Genomic DNA, 15441 nt, shown 5'->3' with positions numbered 1-15441 from the left:
GGGTGAGATCTCCAGGAGCCCCGCCCTCTGGGTCTGTGTCTGAAAGGAGCGTCTGTGGTCTGCCCCTCTGACCTCTGCCTGTGAACTTGGCCAGGATTGTAGAGCCAGCCAGCATCATCAGACAAGTGTGTGCCCCGTGCTAGGCCTCCTGTCAGGGGCTGGGGTTTACAATATGGGAAACATGGTGCTTCCCCCAAAGGGGCTTACAGTCTATTAGACAAACCCTTCAAGACCACCGAGGCAATGGCACACAATCCCCACCCATTTCTCAGGACCGCCCAAAGGCAAGGCCAGGAGGAGAGGCTGTGGGAGGCGCCGGGCAGGGCAGAATGCAGCACCAGGAGGCTCCGGGGCCGTCCCGCCACAGAGCCCGCCTTCGCAGTTAGCGGCTTGGCTGCAGGTACAGAAGCAAAGCTACCAAACTGGCAGATGCTTAACATTCACGGAGCGATGCTCTGATCTGTGTTCCCTCAAACCCAAAACTCCAGATCATCAATTCTTCCGGAGTCCGAATCCAAGTACAGTAACAGGAGTAAAGAAGTGGCCGGGGAAGTTTCATTGTCTTCTCTGTGGGGTCAGAACTGCTGAGTGGAACTGAAATCCCACCCTCCCAAGTCTGGTCTAATTTTGCTTTGAAGAGATTCAAGGTTATGCAAAGGTGACCCAGAGGTTAGTCAAGGGAAGGGGAGGAAGCTGGAAGAAAGTTCTGGAGCTTATCCCTAAGCCAACTGCAGCTGATGTGTTACGGGTGTGTGTGTGAGTGTGAGTGTGTGTGTGTCTATGTGTGTGTACAGATAATCAGGGACAGAAATAAGATCTTATTTGAAACTTAGGGGTTAAAAGTTGTGTTTCCTCCTGGAGCAACACCAGGCATGCTGGGACAGGGATTCATAGATGTGTACTGTTCTTATTTTAAGCCTTTAAGAGTAATTTATTTTTATAAAAACCTACTGGTATTGCACTATAAAAAGGTCAGAAATCACTTGAAAGGAGCTTGCTGTGGCCACAGACATTTTTTTCAGAACGCCCTTGTGTAGCACAAGAAGCGTGCACAGCTGTTGTCGTGGACTCCTCTGCGAGGGTCTAGAGCACCCAGCCCCTTCCTGGGCCCGAATGCACCGCGTAGCCCCTCTCCCGCCTCTGGCGCTCACCTTCCTCCTGGCTTTGATGCGCTTGTAGACGTGGTCGGAGAACGGGCCGCAGGGGATGAAGCGGCCGGCCCCCTGGGTCACGTGCAGGTTGCCGTCCTCCAGCATGATCTTGCCCTGGCAGATGACGACCAGAGGAGCCCCACGCAGCTCCATCCCCTCGAAGATGTTATACTCCGCTGCCTAGAGACAGGAGGCAAAGCTGTGGATGGGGGAGGGAGGGCGGAGGGAGGGCCCCCTGCCTTCAGTGTGGCCGGGAAAGGCTTGCGATTTCTATCTGCAAGATTGCAGAGGGGAGGAGGCCCCAGGAGACACGGGCTGGGTAGGCAGAGCCTGGACTTCCTAGCAAACAGCCGTGTCCAGTCTCTGTTGAGGTCTGCAAGTGAGAGGCTCTCTCGCGGCTGTCAGTGTCCAAGGAGAAGCTGCCAGCCATTAGGGTGCTATACTTGGCAGGCTTGTACCGAGTGCATGGGAAGACCCTAAGGTCTCCCCTAGGGCAAAATTAAATAATGTGAGATAACACAATGCATAAGCAAAGGCCATCACCCGGAAATGGGATTCCGCCCCACCTCTTGACTCCTTCAGCAAGCAAAGGGCGTCAATGCAAAGTGCTTACGGGGGACACCGGGTCAGGATGCCCAGGCTTCAGTGCTGGCATCCACCTCCTTCTCTACAAAACGGCAATAATATGAGCAGCTACGCAAGGCACAGTGCCCGAAATACCAATGCTGAAAACGGATTCGCGATTCTCACTGCCAAGGACGCAGCCCTCCTTCTGTAGGTCCTGTGCTCTGATGATGATTCTCCACATGAAACTCCTCACGAGGAAGTGGGCAGAGGTGCTCCCCAGCTAGTTCCTGTTCTGGTTTCTAAGCATGAGGTTACCACCGTGCCTCCTGGCCCTCAACGTCAGGTGCGGCAGCAGGACTGGCCGGAAGTGGCAGGGAAGCTTCCAGAGGCGGGACAATATTTGCGATGTCCTGTTCCCCAAACGCAGCAGTCCGAGAGATCACGGGCTAAGGTGAGGTCACCTCCAGCCTCACTCCCCAGGTGACCAGGGTGGGCAGAGCCTCACTACTGACCCACCCACTCAGGAAAGCAGGAGTGGTTTTAAGCCACCAGCAGTTGGGGCCGGATGGTTACTGCAACCGTCCTAGCCTAACTCCCCTGGTTCGCCATATAAACCCGTTTCTCCTGACCCAGCGCCTTGGCTGCACTCTCCAGCTGGGCCCAGTACTCCACTCCTCCAGCCCAGCACAGCCTTACCGACTGGTGGTTCTTGGCAGAGACGATCTTCACAGCATCCGGGTCCCAGATGACCAGGTCGCTGTCAGAACCCACAGATATTCTTCCTTTGCGGGGGTACAGATTGAAGATCTTGGCAGCATTTGTGCTCGTTACGGCCACAAACTGGTTTTCATCCATTTTCCCAGTGGCCTATTGAAATATATAAACCAAAACAAAAACCACAACTATACCCATATCTATAACTTCATCTGTAGCAATACTGATCACAATAGGACTTCTGAGCTCAGAAGGATCCTAAGTACAGGGAAGGACCCAAACCGGAGGCGGTGAGCACAGATTCGCAACGTGCTGGGTAAAGAAAGCAATCAGCTGAGCTATTCTGGCCACCCAGGCACATGGCTAAAGGCATGGTTTTTAAACAGAAGTTATTGCTAGGAGGTAAGGCCTTTCTCCCTGGATATACACAGAGTTACATATCTACCTCTTCTAAATCCAAAAAGGATTACACAAAGTTCATAATAAACATGGATGCGATCATGATTCCATTCTGTAGATAGGTGTCTGTATTTGCATAGATACAGGGAAATATGTAAAAATGTAAAAACCTCACTCAAAATCGACAGTGGTTATCCCTGGATTGTGGAATTATAAGATATTTTTATTTTCTTTCATGCATGTGTTTGTATTTGGTTTCTAAGTCTTCTTTATGGAGCCTGTATCATATTGATAATTTAAAAAAAATATTTCTAACAATTCCAGATAGTCCCAGAATATATACACTAAATCATTTATAAATATAGAATAGAATTTAAAAAGACAAGTGCTAACTATGTGAGCGAAGAGACCAAAACATACTTTTATACTTTCCCTCCTCTCAAAACAAAGCCTAAGTAAGGAAAGAACTGAGTTTAAAACCTAGCTTGAGTTCCCTGGGAGGCAAGAAAAAAAGGAAACAGAAAATCACACTGTATATATGAATAAAGCAGTATTCACATGCATGCTGTTTGGCTCTAATATGAACGTCTGTAGAGTTTTTACAATAAAACTTAAGAGAGCAATCCACTTAATAATGAGTTTGTTATGAATGTCACTAAAATCTTTGGGAGAGTGTCTGCATGGCTATTTTGTTTTTTTTGTTTTTTTTTTTTTTTCACTTGTGATAACGAAGCAGGAAAACAAGACCAGGTCACTCGCCAGGAGACAGAGATAGACAAGCCCTGCTCAGATGACCACACTCCCTCTGTGCAGGGTATCCTTGATGGGGAAGAAGACTTTAGGGTGTTTCCATTTCCCAGGGTGCTATCTGGCCCTTTAAAAGAAGTCATGAAACTCTGCAAACAAGAAGGAATTCGGCTGTTTTCAGCACAGCCATTCCCACAGCCAGATGCAGGAGCTCTGTCTGTCTCATCCTAGCCCTGTGCAGTCCACATAAAGTGGCCTCCTCAGAATCCCAGACCCAAGATTCCTGAAGCACCTGGGCCACCTCCGCAGGTAGCAGAGCTCACGTGTACCCAGAACACCTAGCGGGAGCATAGCTCTGGCGCAGTGAGGGGCAGCAGGCTCTGATCTGGCCCACAGGCATTCTGGCCCTGGCCACCCTCCCCGAACCACGGTGCCTTACCACGGCCTTGTCCCAGATGACTGACATCCGCTCCTCCACACCATTGGTGCCCTCGGGGATGGCTGTGAAGTTGTCTTTCCCGATCGCCTTCTGGGCAGTGCTGAAGGTGCAGTGGGCACTGCCAGAGAGCTGCAGATCCCCACTGGCAAAGGAGAAAAGCTCCACGTGAACAGGGCGGCTGGCTGCAGGCAGGAGGGGGCCTGAGGCCTAGGTCCTGAGTGAGGGTCTGGGGTCTGACTCCTTAGTGTGAATCCCCCCTCCGTCTTACTAGCAGTCTGAGCTTGGGTGAGTTTCTTCCCCTCTGGGCTTGGTTACTCCGCTTGGAGAGTGCAGGGCTGGGATCAGATCACACCGTTTATAGCAAAATCAAAGGGATCTGAGTGAGTGAGGACATGACCCTACAGGCTGCAGAGAGCAGTGACAGTGAGTTTCCCTATAATTTGGGTTGTGTCATCATGAGCAGCTATTGGAACGCAGGCAAATGATCTGGCCTCTCTGACGCTCCATTGCCTAATCTGTCAAATGTCGACAGCAGTGCCTCACTTGTAAAGTCAAGATCAGGCACGTATTCTCGCCATAGGGTTTGGCACATAACAGGTATTAACTGCTATTACTGTCATTAATAGTCCTAGTGTATTATCACTTAAAAGTCGATGGAGAAGCACCCATGTTCTGTGCACTCCACTCCAGCTGGTGGCTAGGACTGCCCCTGCCCTCCAGGAAGCTCACTCCAGGGTGTTTCCACAGAACACCTGCCAATTGGCATTCCTGCACCAACCTGGCCAGCAAGGAGTTGATGTAGTCCGGGGTGGTCGGGTCAGGGCTCAGAGGCGGGGACATCACGAACGCAGCTGCCTTGGCCCAGTTCTTGCTCCAGTAATGGGTTCCATCTATGCCAAGGCTGGCAGTGATGGGCTCACCAAAGACCACATTTCCTGGAAAGGGCAGGAAATTGGGCAATGAGTCTGCATCTATATGTGCTGCACTGGGCCTAGAATATTTAATCACAGTTCCCAAGCAGACCAAGGCAGACCTGGGTTCAAGTCCATGTTTGTATCTTTTCTAAGACTGCTTTTCTATATGCTAACTGTAGCCCTTACAGTAGAAGTAGTCATCAGTTGGAAGATGTGGTGTTAATTCTCAAACTTTGAGGCAGGTTAAAATTTGAAGCAAATGAAAATAAAGGAAAAGTACACGTTTATTACAAGATGCACCCTCATTGCAGAAAGACTAAAATGTGAAACAGCTACACCCCAGAATTGATGCAATGAGATGATGCTACTTCTCGGGCTTGTGAGGAGTGAAGGATCTGGCACTTAGCACGTGCTCAGTAAATGCTGAGTTCTTTATGTCCTACTCTTTTCCAGGACAGGAATGAGATGTGTCCACAACACTGGGAATGGCTAGGACCGCCCCTTACAGGACATGCTTTGGTTCCGTAAAGTAGAATGTATTCCTGTGGATCAGAGGCACTCAGGAGATTTGCCCTTTTTAAAAGTTTATTTATTTATTTGAAAGGCAGAGCAACAGAGGCAGGAGAAACAGAAAGAGAGATTTTCCATCTGCTGGTTTACTCCCCAAAGGGTTCCAGCAGCCAGGTTTCAGCAAGGCAGGAACTCCATCCTGGTTTCCCACATGGCCATCTTCCACTGCTTTCCCAGGCGCATAAGGAGGAAGCTGGATGAGAAGCAGAGCAGCTGGGACTCCAATCTGCACTCTGATCTGAGATGCTGAGGTTGCAGGCCACTGGTTAAACAACTGTGACACAATGTTGGCCTCTCTCATGAGTTTTCATTATGTTTGTTACTCCTTAGTCCAAGGCAAGGAGAGACTTACCCAAAGCAACCCAATAATCCAGGACATATCTGGACTGTGTCAGGAGTTAGTAGCTTAAGAGTCCAAAACACAGGGAAGGGAGAAGGATATTGGAAAATACAAGAGGTTTTGTTGAGCTAACTGAAGACAAAGGGAGAGTGATACAGAAGGCGAATGCTGCCCCATAGACGGTTGGTACCAAGTTTCTGTAGGCCAGCATCTTGGGCCAAAGGTGCACTGTTCAGCCCTGGGATTCTCTACCTTCTGACCTGTATCTTTCACAGCCAGGATAATTAAGTAGGTTTTGTCTTGTTTCAACTACAATTCACCACTGATGGTTACCTGGAATTCCATGTAGGAAAGAACTGTAATAATGCTCTCATCTCACTAGAAAAGATTCATGATTGATTAGCAATGTCTGCCCTGGATGAAAGAAGGAAGCAGTAGCAATGATTCTTACAGGACAGCCTTGATGTTTGGGGTGGCAATATAAAGGATCCACATGTAACTGATGAGAATTTCAAGAGCTCTTCAGTATTTAGTTAAAAAAAAAAAAAAGCATACATGACTAGAAAGACATGATGAAACAGGACTCAAGGCAAGAACTCAACTACTGTGGACAGACACAGCTTAAGTCAAAGAACTCTTCTTCTGTACTACCTTTGCGTGGAAGTGGAGATTAAGCAAGGATAATTGTTCTCTATGGGTTTGAAGCAGCTCTCCCAGCTAGGTGTGCTTCAATTTCTTTATCTCCAGAAGGCTGATAATAATACCTATCTCTTAGAGTTCTTTGAGATTTACACACAATAATAAATTAATCTTTCTCAATGTTGGGTATACAATGATACTTCACAAAGTTCTGAAAGGAAGCAAGTAAAAGCTAAGTTTACTATGATGAAAACATTTTGAAATCCATGCATAGTGTTTTTTCATAATAGGCATTTCTCCGAGCTTCTGCAGACTCCTCACAGAGTTGGCCCTCATTACACTGCGGTTTCCTAACATGAGCCTGAATAGCCATGCAGTGTTGGTAGAGAGCATGGGTGGCTGGAGATCAGACACACGGGGACGGCGACAGTCACCTGCCGCCTACTGTGGCCCTGCTCAGAATGCTCTGCACTCTTGGCCTGAGGAGAGCAGCTCAGGAGATGCTGACCGGCCTCATTCTCAGCAGCGAGGTTTTCATCACTGAAATAACACCTCCCTTCCAACTTGAAGACACAGTGGACCTCACTCTCCTTGCCAGAGAATCGTGAGGCGGGGACAAAGAAGAGGAATTTTTCTCCATGAAGCCTGAACGAAGACGAGCATGCAACTGAAGCACCTGGTCCACAGGGCCCTTGGGTCATCCTGAGGTTGGGTGCCAGGCAGAAGGGGCCATCAGCAGGAGGAATGAGAGGGTGAGCATGGCGAGGGACATGGAGAGAGATGTGTGGCAGGGGCAGTGCAGCCCTCATGTACTCAAGCTTCTTTTTTTTTTTTTTTTCTTTTTTGTCTTTCTCCCAGAATGTGTAAAACAACTGGTGAGCTGCCTCCCTGGTTCTTATCCTATAACTCCCACTCAGAGGAGCAGCCACACACGTCAGCTGAGAGATGTAGAAGGTGAGAGAGAGAGCACAGGACAGCAGGCTCGCTTGAACAGGTGCGGAAGGAGATACTCCAGAGCCCTGCCCCCCAGCTAGGACGGCTGTTTAGACAACTAGGAAAATCCTTCTAGAAGAAGAGGGTCACCCCTGGTCCGCAGGCCAGGCAGCCGTACACTCAGGTCAGCAGACACGGCTGGGACTATTCTTAGCTGCCCCAGTCACTCACACGGAATCTTACAGACCAGATGAGGGGATGAATCACCCACCGTGGGTCTCCCCCGCAGCGGAAGGCCGCTGGCAGCACTGGTACAGCCAAGCCTTGTAAATCCTCTTTCATGACCACATCCAGAGCCCAGTTTCTCAGGAACACTCTGCCCTTCATCCCGACCTCTCAGCTGAGCCCACTGCTCTGCCTGTGAGCACAGGGACCGAGAGGGAAAAGAAAGCTCCGACCCAGGAGGAAACAGCAGCGAAGCTCAAGACGGGCAAATGGAGCCCAGCAGCGGGGAGGAGCAGCAAACGCAAGAAGGTGGCAGGGAGGTGGCCCTGGGGTGTGAAGGCAGACCCGCTCTGCAGACCTGCTCAACTCTTTCTAAAACCACCTGTGCCTGCCTCTGTGGTTCTGATGCTGTCATCCGACGCCTGCCTTCTGCCCTCCAACCCGGCCAGGTGACACCATCCCAGGGCAGGTTCAGGGATGAGCACCTGACCCACACCACGAGCATGACGGTGCCCCTGGGACATCTGCTGCAGCTCTACAACCCCACTGTGCCCCTAAGGACTGGGGACAACAGGTACCCCCTGGTATTTATTACTGTCAACGTCATAATGAGAGTTAAGCCATCAGAAAGGAGAGGAGTCAAGGAAGGAATAAGAGGGACACAGCCCTAATAACATTGTTGAAACTCCTTGATCCAACCGTACCCACAACCCATCATTTGCCTTGGCTTGCTTGAGTCAGTGTGAGTTGGAACTTTGGCTTTTTCGCCCAAGATAACCTGGACTAATGTGTCCATTCATAAAGCTCAGACGATGTGAACTGAGAACGAAAGGTCACAGGGAAGAAAGAAGATGCGCCGAGACTCAGAAGAATGGTTCAAGCTGGGTCAGCCCGGGCAAACCACTCATGCTTCGTAAGCCCCACCTACACAATGAGTGGGAGAAATCCCAGGATCCTGGGTGCGGAAAGGGGCTTCCTGGACAGCAAGGCAACAAGCAAAACAGACACCATCCATGCTTCCCAGGGTGGCCAGGGAGGGAAGGGCCACACAGCGAGGGCTAGGGAGCACAAATCACCTTTTTTCCTGGCTTGTGAGATGAGGTCAGCCGCACTCTTGCTCATGACCTTTGTGACGTAGAGCGGGCAGTTGGTCTGACTGGCAATGGTGATGGCACGGAACACAGCCTCGGCTTCCAGCTGCAAGACAGAGCGCCCAGGAATCGTTAGGAGCACGCACCTCTCACACTCGTCATTCCCTCCCCTCCACAAATTGGTTACAAGCCTACAGCAGGGGTGGGGGACCTTTTTTTCTTTTTCTGCCAAGGGCCATTTGGATATTTATTACATTTGCAGGCCACACCAGATTATCCACTAAAACATTAGCCTGCTATAGATGTATTGAATTTCAAGCCCTCCCTGCATTTGCCTTGGCATGGTCAGGCCAGATGGCCAAGAGGATGTGAGATTAGACAGCCTGGGTCCCCAGCAGAGACCCTCTGGTTCCTAGCTGCACCTCCAGCTAGCTTCTCCGTCCGCTATGCCTAGCCTATGAAACGGACATCAGAAGAGAGCCGCTTCTCAGAGCAACGGCTGGTACCAGTCCCTAATCACTGCGGCTGGCGCTTCCCCCAGCCTCTCCCCTCTCCCTGTGGGTACCGTGAGTGGAGGACACTGCTCCCCAAACCCCTCAGGAAGCACAATCACACCACCACACTGTAAGGGAGCTAAGACAACGTGGCGCCATGGGCCCTCAAATGCTTTCCTGTAGCAACAGGTGGTCAGCAAAGGGTTAATTCCAGAAGGCATTCCTTTTTTTTTTAAGATGTTATTTATTTATTTGAGAGGTAGAATTACAGAGAGATAGAGAGAGAAAGAGAGAGAGAGAAAGGTCTTCTAACTGCTGGTTCACTCTCCAAATGGCAGCAATGGCTGGAGCTGGTCTGATCTAAAACCAGGAGCCAGGAGCTTGATCCAGGTCTCCCACGAGGGTGCAGGGGCCCAAGCACTTAGACCACCTTCCACAGCTTTCCCAGGCCATAAGCAGAGAGCTGGATCATAAGAGAAGTGGCCAGGACACGAACCAGCGCCCATATGGGATGCCAGCACCACAGGCAGAGGCTTAGCCCACTATGCCACAGCACCACCCCACCCCCCCAGGAGGCATTCTTACAGAAATCATGCCCAGGCTTCTCACCGCAAAGACTTTGATTATTACTGATCCCTTCCATCCCACCATTACATAGAATTCATGTTTTCAAATATGCTAACCAAGCCCACTGTCTTTATCAAGCAAAGAGGATTGAGTTTTCCCTTATTTTATTAGCAAAGCATAGGGTGAGGAAGCTCAGGCTCTCTCAGATGGGCTGGATCAGACTCCTGGTTCTGCCCTTAGAAGGTCCATGGGCTCGGGCACACTGCACAAGTTCCCCAAGGCTCAGCAGCCTTGACTGTACGGGGGGGATGACAGTAAGAGGATCTGACACCTCGGGCCGTCGGGAGGCTGGAGTGAGTTAATCCTTGCAAAGCCACCAGCTCACTCCTGTAAAGGCAAGTGCTGCCTGAGGGGTGGCCACTGCTCTGACAGACCTTGAGCGCCTGAGTTCCTAACCCGAGGCAGAGCCACTCCAATCTGGCTCACAGCAGAGACACTGGCATGTTTCCATTCCTTCAGCAACAGTTCCATTTTGTACGGATATGACTTTCTGGTTAGCCTGTGCAGCCCAACACTTTAAAAAAAAATACTAAAAATAGCTTGCAGATGCCCAAGGGTTGTCTAATGCAAAGCAGCCAGTGCCCGTGGCAGCTGTGGCTCAGCAGACAAACCCCAAGATCTTGGCTGGCCAAGCAGGAGACCCCCAAGCAGCCCTCTGTTCCTTGAAGAGGTGGCGCTGGAGGCCCCGCCCACTGGTGAAGGCAGCCGTGTCCCCCAAGCCCTCAGACTCCTGCGCTCTGCAGAGGCTGTCCTGAGCCTCGGGTCCCAGCTCTCTAAACAGTGCACCGTGTGGTATCTCGGTGTGCTTTGAACTGAAGAGGGCTGGCTGCTCCTCCACGCGTTCCTCCCCCTTCACACCTATGCTCACCACTTCAGCTCCCCCATGACCCCGTGACCCCGGCACTGGCCCTTTGGCTCTGCCTGCCTCCCTCCCTGCACTGCAGGTTTTCGGCACTCGGACAACATGACTATCTATGGACGGTTACATCAGCCTCCAGCTTCACCCAGAAGGGCTTCTAGGGTTGTGGTGATCTGCAGTCTGGAGGCTTTTTTTTTTTTTTTACTAAAAAGGAGACGGGAACAGGGAGTAGATGCTGGGGTGGCGGAGGTGGGGGAGGTTGAGAAAACAAACCAAGGAACAAAAATAGACTTTGCTCTGAAATCCCCTGGCTTCTGCTGAAGACATCCATGGTGCCAGCACATCTTTCCAGCGACCAGCATTTAGGACATTTCGCAAACAGTGCTGTGCTGATCACCCTGGGCTGCTCACACCATGAACATGGTTTTCCCATCATGCACACACAATTGGCAGCGGCTTCACCTGCGCAGTAAAGGCCGCCCAGCCCAAGCAGCGGCAGGGACAGCTGAGCTAAGGCAGTGGGCGCATAACCAGGCAAAAGCCTTCCACAGAAAAGCGCCTGATGCTATTCAAGAGATACACGTTTCCCGGGAATGTTGTGTGTGACCGGAAGCCCACTATCAAAATGATCAGTTATTGCAGATGGTAACCAAATATCACTGGACACAAAGTGGGGTGCTGAGCATCCCGTTTCTCCAGGTGGGTGCTGAGTTTGTAGGAGCGCACTCAGCTGTGAAAACTCCCGCAGCCTTAGGATAGGAGCGCTTTTTTCTTTGTGTGTTACCTTTGAATTGTTGACCTGGCTCTAAAAGACCCCGGCAACAGGAATGCAGCATTTTTGGTTCTGATGCTTTCTAGCACCTGTTGCAGAGTCTGGAATGACAGCACAGGCACGGGCTGTACTTTACTGGGGCCTTGAATCTGCTCCAGGGGCCAGACCCACGCTGCTCTCCCCAGGCCAGCCTGTTCTCAGCCACCTGGGCAGGCAACGCCGAGCCCTACGCCCTGGGTGAAGTTGCTGACACCCCAGAGACCTGGGATCAGCCACCTGCTACTTTTTATCCACTGTTTTTCTGCTAAGCACAGCTGCAAATCATGCTTCATTTTATACGTGGGAAGCTTCCACATCTGGATATTCCATACATCGAGTGTCATTACACCTATAAAAAACACATTCAACCTCCCATCAAAACATTGTTTGCAGGACTCAAAACCTGTTATGGAATGAGGGAGTGAGCGGAAATGTCTCCGGGATTCACAGTGATTCACAAAGGCAGGAGAGACGTGACCCTCCTACGGAATGGCCACGAAGTGCACTCCAACCTGTGTTATCTTCAGACAGATGAGAGGCCAGAAGCAGGTAGCCACCTTACATTCCTTTTAGATTTTCTCATGGGCCCTTGAGCTAGGGTCAGTCAGAAGTGGTCCTTGAAAGAAATGTTCCACTACTGCTATCTGGTATCCATGGATTCTCACCACCTTTCAGCACTGCTTCTTTGTGCACTGTGTATGCATGAGGCTTGGGAACGCAGGCCAAACACGAGCATCCTAAGGGCAAATGAGCAGCAGACCACAGCCGGACTGCTGAGCCTGTAATCACAGGAGTGTTCTGGAAAGCTCACTGCTACTGCCTGCCTCCCCCTAGCCCACCCCCACACCCACCCCTTCAACTCACCTCCTCTGGTCTGCTCAGCACATGGCCTTCTGGGCCAGTTATTCCCATTTCCAACATCCGGGCTTGTTCCTAGAGTGAGGAGAGAACAGGAAACAGTCCTCAGGTGAGCTCAGCTGAGATTTGGGAAAATGGCCCTGGTCTGTATATTGGGGCAGGGGCTTGGCCTGGTGGTTAAGAAGCTGGGTGGAACACCTGCATCTCAGACAGGATGACTGGGTTCCAATCCCCACTCATCTCCTGATTCCAGCATCCTGCTGATATGCACCCTGGGAGGCAGCAGGCGATAGCCCAAGTAGTTGGGTCCCTGCCACTCACATGGGAAACCCAGATTGAGTTTTTGGTTAGGCCTCACCCTGGCCATTGCAGGCACAGGGGAGTGAACCAGGAGATAGGAATTCTGTCTCTCAAATGAAATCAAATTAAAATTTATTCAACATGTATGTTGAACACATATGTTAATTTTGTATTTGCAGTTGCAGTGTCGGGTGGGATCTGAACTAAAAGGAGAAAATAAAAGCATGTAAGGGCGGCTCGCTCTGATTAAAAGGAGGACAGTCTGTCAGTCTATCCATTTTTGGGTCCACATCATCCATGAAAAATCAGGCCAGGCCTCTTTCAGAATTAACTGCCTCTGAAAGTAGAGTAGCTTAATTCATCTGCTCATTCATTCTTGCATTTTTAACCTACTCATTGAATTCAGAATATATTGAATATCTGCTTCCTACAAGCCTCTGGGTTAAGTACTTGATTTAAAGCAATGTGGCCCCTGACCTGACGGTTTAGGCACCGTATTCCCCAAAGTGTGGTCCATCCACTGCCTACACCCAAAGCACCTGAGCTACTTTTATAGAAATGCAGACTTGGGGCTCTTCCTAGGCTATCAAATGAGGAGGTATGAGGTTAAATCCTAGCACTGTGCATTTTAATAAACCCCTCCAGGGTTTTGTGCTTTAAATCTCTGACTTAAATGAAGAGATTCAGAACTCATCTGGACAAAACAATGTCTCTAAACAGCATCACCTGAGTTTGTGTTCAGTCAAATTCTATTTAACCACTGTGGGTATGGCAGAAGTACTGTCCATCCCTCATGCATGGTGTCTCAATTCCTCAGACTTCTGGCCAGTTTTCTGGAAGAAGCAGGTGGCTGGACAGTGAACACACATGGACCACTTGGGACTGGCGGAAATCCTAAACCACTGTATTTACAGTTTTGCTGGCATGCTCACATTACTAAGATGAATTCCTATGAAACTGCACCAAGTCCAGCCTAGTGGCCTGTTTGGATTCTGGTGATAACATGAGATGGCAAGTTTCCAGTCTAAAATTATAAAAAAAAATTCAAAATTTCGTATTTATTTATTTTCATTTTATTTGGGAATCAGAGAAATCTTTCATCGACTGGTTTACTCTCCAAATACTCCCAACCACCAGGGCTGGAGCAGGCCAAAGCGGAGAGCTCAGAACTCTATCTGGGTCTTCTACTCAAGAAGCCAACTACTTGAGCCATCACTTGCTGCTTCCCGGGGTGTGCATTAGCAGGAAACTGGATCAAAAGGGGGAGGAGCCAGGACTCAAACCAGATACTCAGATATGGGATGCAGGCATCCCAAGTGGCAACATAACCGCAGACCCAAATGTTCCCCGCCAACTCTGAAACTATGAAATGTCTAGGAAGGAGTCTCACCACCTGTACTCTTTCTAATAATGCAATTAGAAAAAAAGAAGAAAAGTGCGCATACTGTCAGTAACTATGAGAAGTAAATGGTCAACATCTCCAACTCTACAGGGTTCAGGAAGTGGTCAGACTGATTTTTCCAGCAAAGTGCCTCCCCGTTTCATCTACTCTTCTCAGTTTGATTGAATAAAATTCCTTCGCAACTGCAGGGAGTATCCATTCTCAGTTGCCTGAAGTCACCCAAGGGCTAAGGTCTCTAGTGTCTTACATGACACTCTCATGTCTACCTTGTTCACATGTGCTGGGACGAGGCTGGCTCCATCCATGGCTTCCAAAATCACACTCAAGTCACCAGGGCAACATGTTCCAAACACACTTGCCCAAACTGACCTACTGACCTATGCATCAGAACCTCTGGATGGAGGAAAATCCCGTTACGCTGATGCGCTGCCCATGTTGGCAGGCCCTCACCTAAGAGCCACAGAGTCCCTACAGCTGAAGACTAAGAACGGCTTATAAGGCTCCATGGTGCTCCCTGCCAGAGTGGGCCGTGTGCACTTGGGGGGACTCACCACTGCAACACCAACCTCACAGTTTGGGTCACAGCACACTTACGCTTGGCTCCATGAGGAAAGGAACCTTATCTTTTTTCATCTTCCCTCTCCAAGGCCTGGCACAGGTGCTCAGAAAATCTCTGTTAAATGAATGGCTAACGATGCTCTTCTCTTAGACTGTCTTTGCCAACTTGAAATTTTTGAAGACTGACCTTGTTTGTACCCAGAGGAAAAGATTCCTTCTTCTGGCTCTTTAGTCACTTTTGTAATAAGTCTAGCAAGAAACTCAAGACAGCACTTGCCTTCACTTAGACAATGTGATAAAAATCTTTCAGCTCGAGCTGAACTTAATAAACAGACATAAGAAACTCATCCAGAAGGAAAAATGCCCTTATCCTTGTCCTGATTGAGAACAGATCTTCCCAAAGTGGGGAAAGGGTGCAGGGTAACCAGAGAAACTTCTATACTAAGAAGCCACAGGGGAAAGGAGCTGAGAACAGTGGTTGTGAAATTGGAGCTCATTTGCCTCCCCAGAGCCTGGAGCAGAGAATCGGAGAGTCTGACTTCCAGGCAGCTGAAGGGAGGGCTGGGATCTCAGGCTGCTGCACTGAGAACCCAGGGAAGGGGTAGGAGTGGCAGTTCAACACCCCTGAGGCGGCCCCATCAAAGCAAGGCATGGGGGCCCTCCTTGGCGAATGACGCCATGACCCCTGGGTGTATGGGCGACAAGAGAGAAGGCAATGTCAGGGGCCTAATTAGCTTCCGTGGTCTTACAAGAGTCCTGCATATGTCCCTCACCTCTTCCATCGGTGAAGTGACAGAGCCTGA

The 15441-nt window shown here is 49.9% G+C and overlaps 1 protein-coding gene across 2 annotated transcripts in view; it reads right to left on the bottom strand.

Annotated features, from left to right (window-relative positions):
- DPYSL3 (dihydropyrimidinase like 3) overlaps nt 1-15441 on the bottom strand; it is a 118788-nt gene that overhangs the window by 2972 nt on the left and 100375 nt on the right. For both annotated transcript variants that reach the window (XM_062188885.1, XM_062188886.1), the window contains exons 7-12: nt 12385-12453; nt 8715-8835; nt 4796-4952; nt 4018-4159; nt 2415-2585; nt 1152-1331 (exon numbers count right to left, since the gene is read on the bottom strand). In XM_062188885.1, the coding sequence (XP_062044869.1) occupies nt 1152-1331; nt 2415-2585; nt 4018-4159; nt 4796-4952; nt 8715-8835; nt 12385-12453 (840 nt within the window). The remainder of the gene's footprint in view (nt 1-1151; nt 1332-2414; nt 2586-4017; nt 4160-4795; nt 4953-8714; nt 8836-12384; nt 12454-15441) is intronic.

This window comes from Lepus europaeus, chromosome 4, assembly GCF_033115175.1.
Source record: "Lepus europaeus isolate LE1 chromosome 4, mLepTim1.pri, whole genome shotgun sequence".
Taxonomy (NCBI): Eukaryota; Metazoa; Chordata; class Mammalia; order Lagomorpha; family Leporidae; genus Lepus; species Lepus europaeus.
This window is presented reverse-complemented; position numbering and strand designations above follow the sequence as displayed.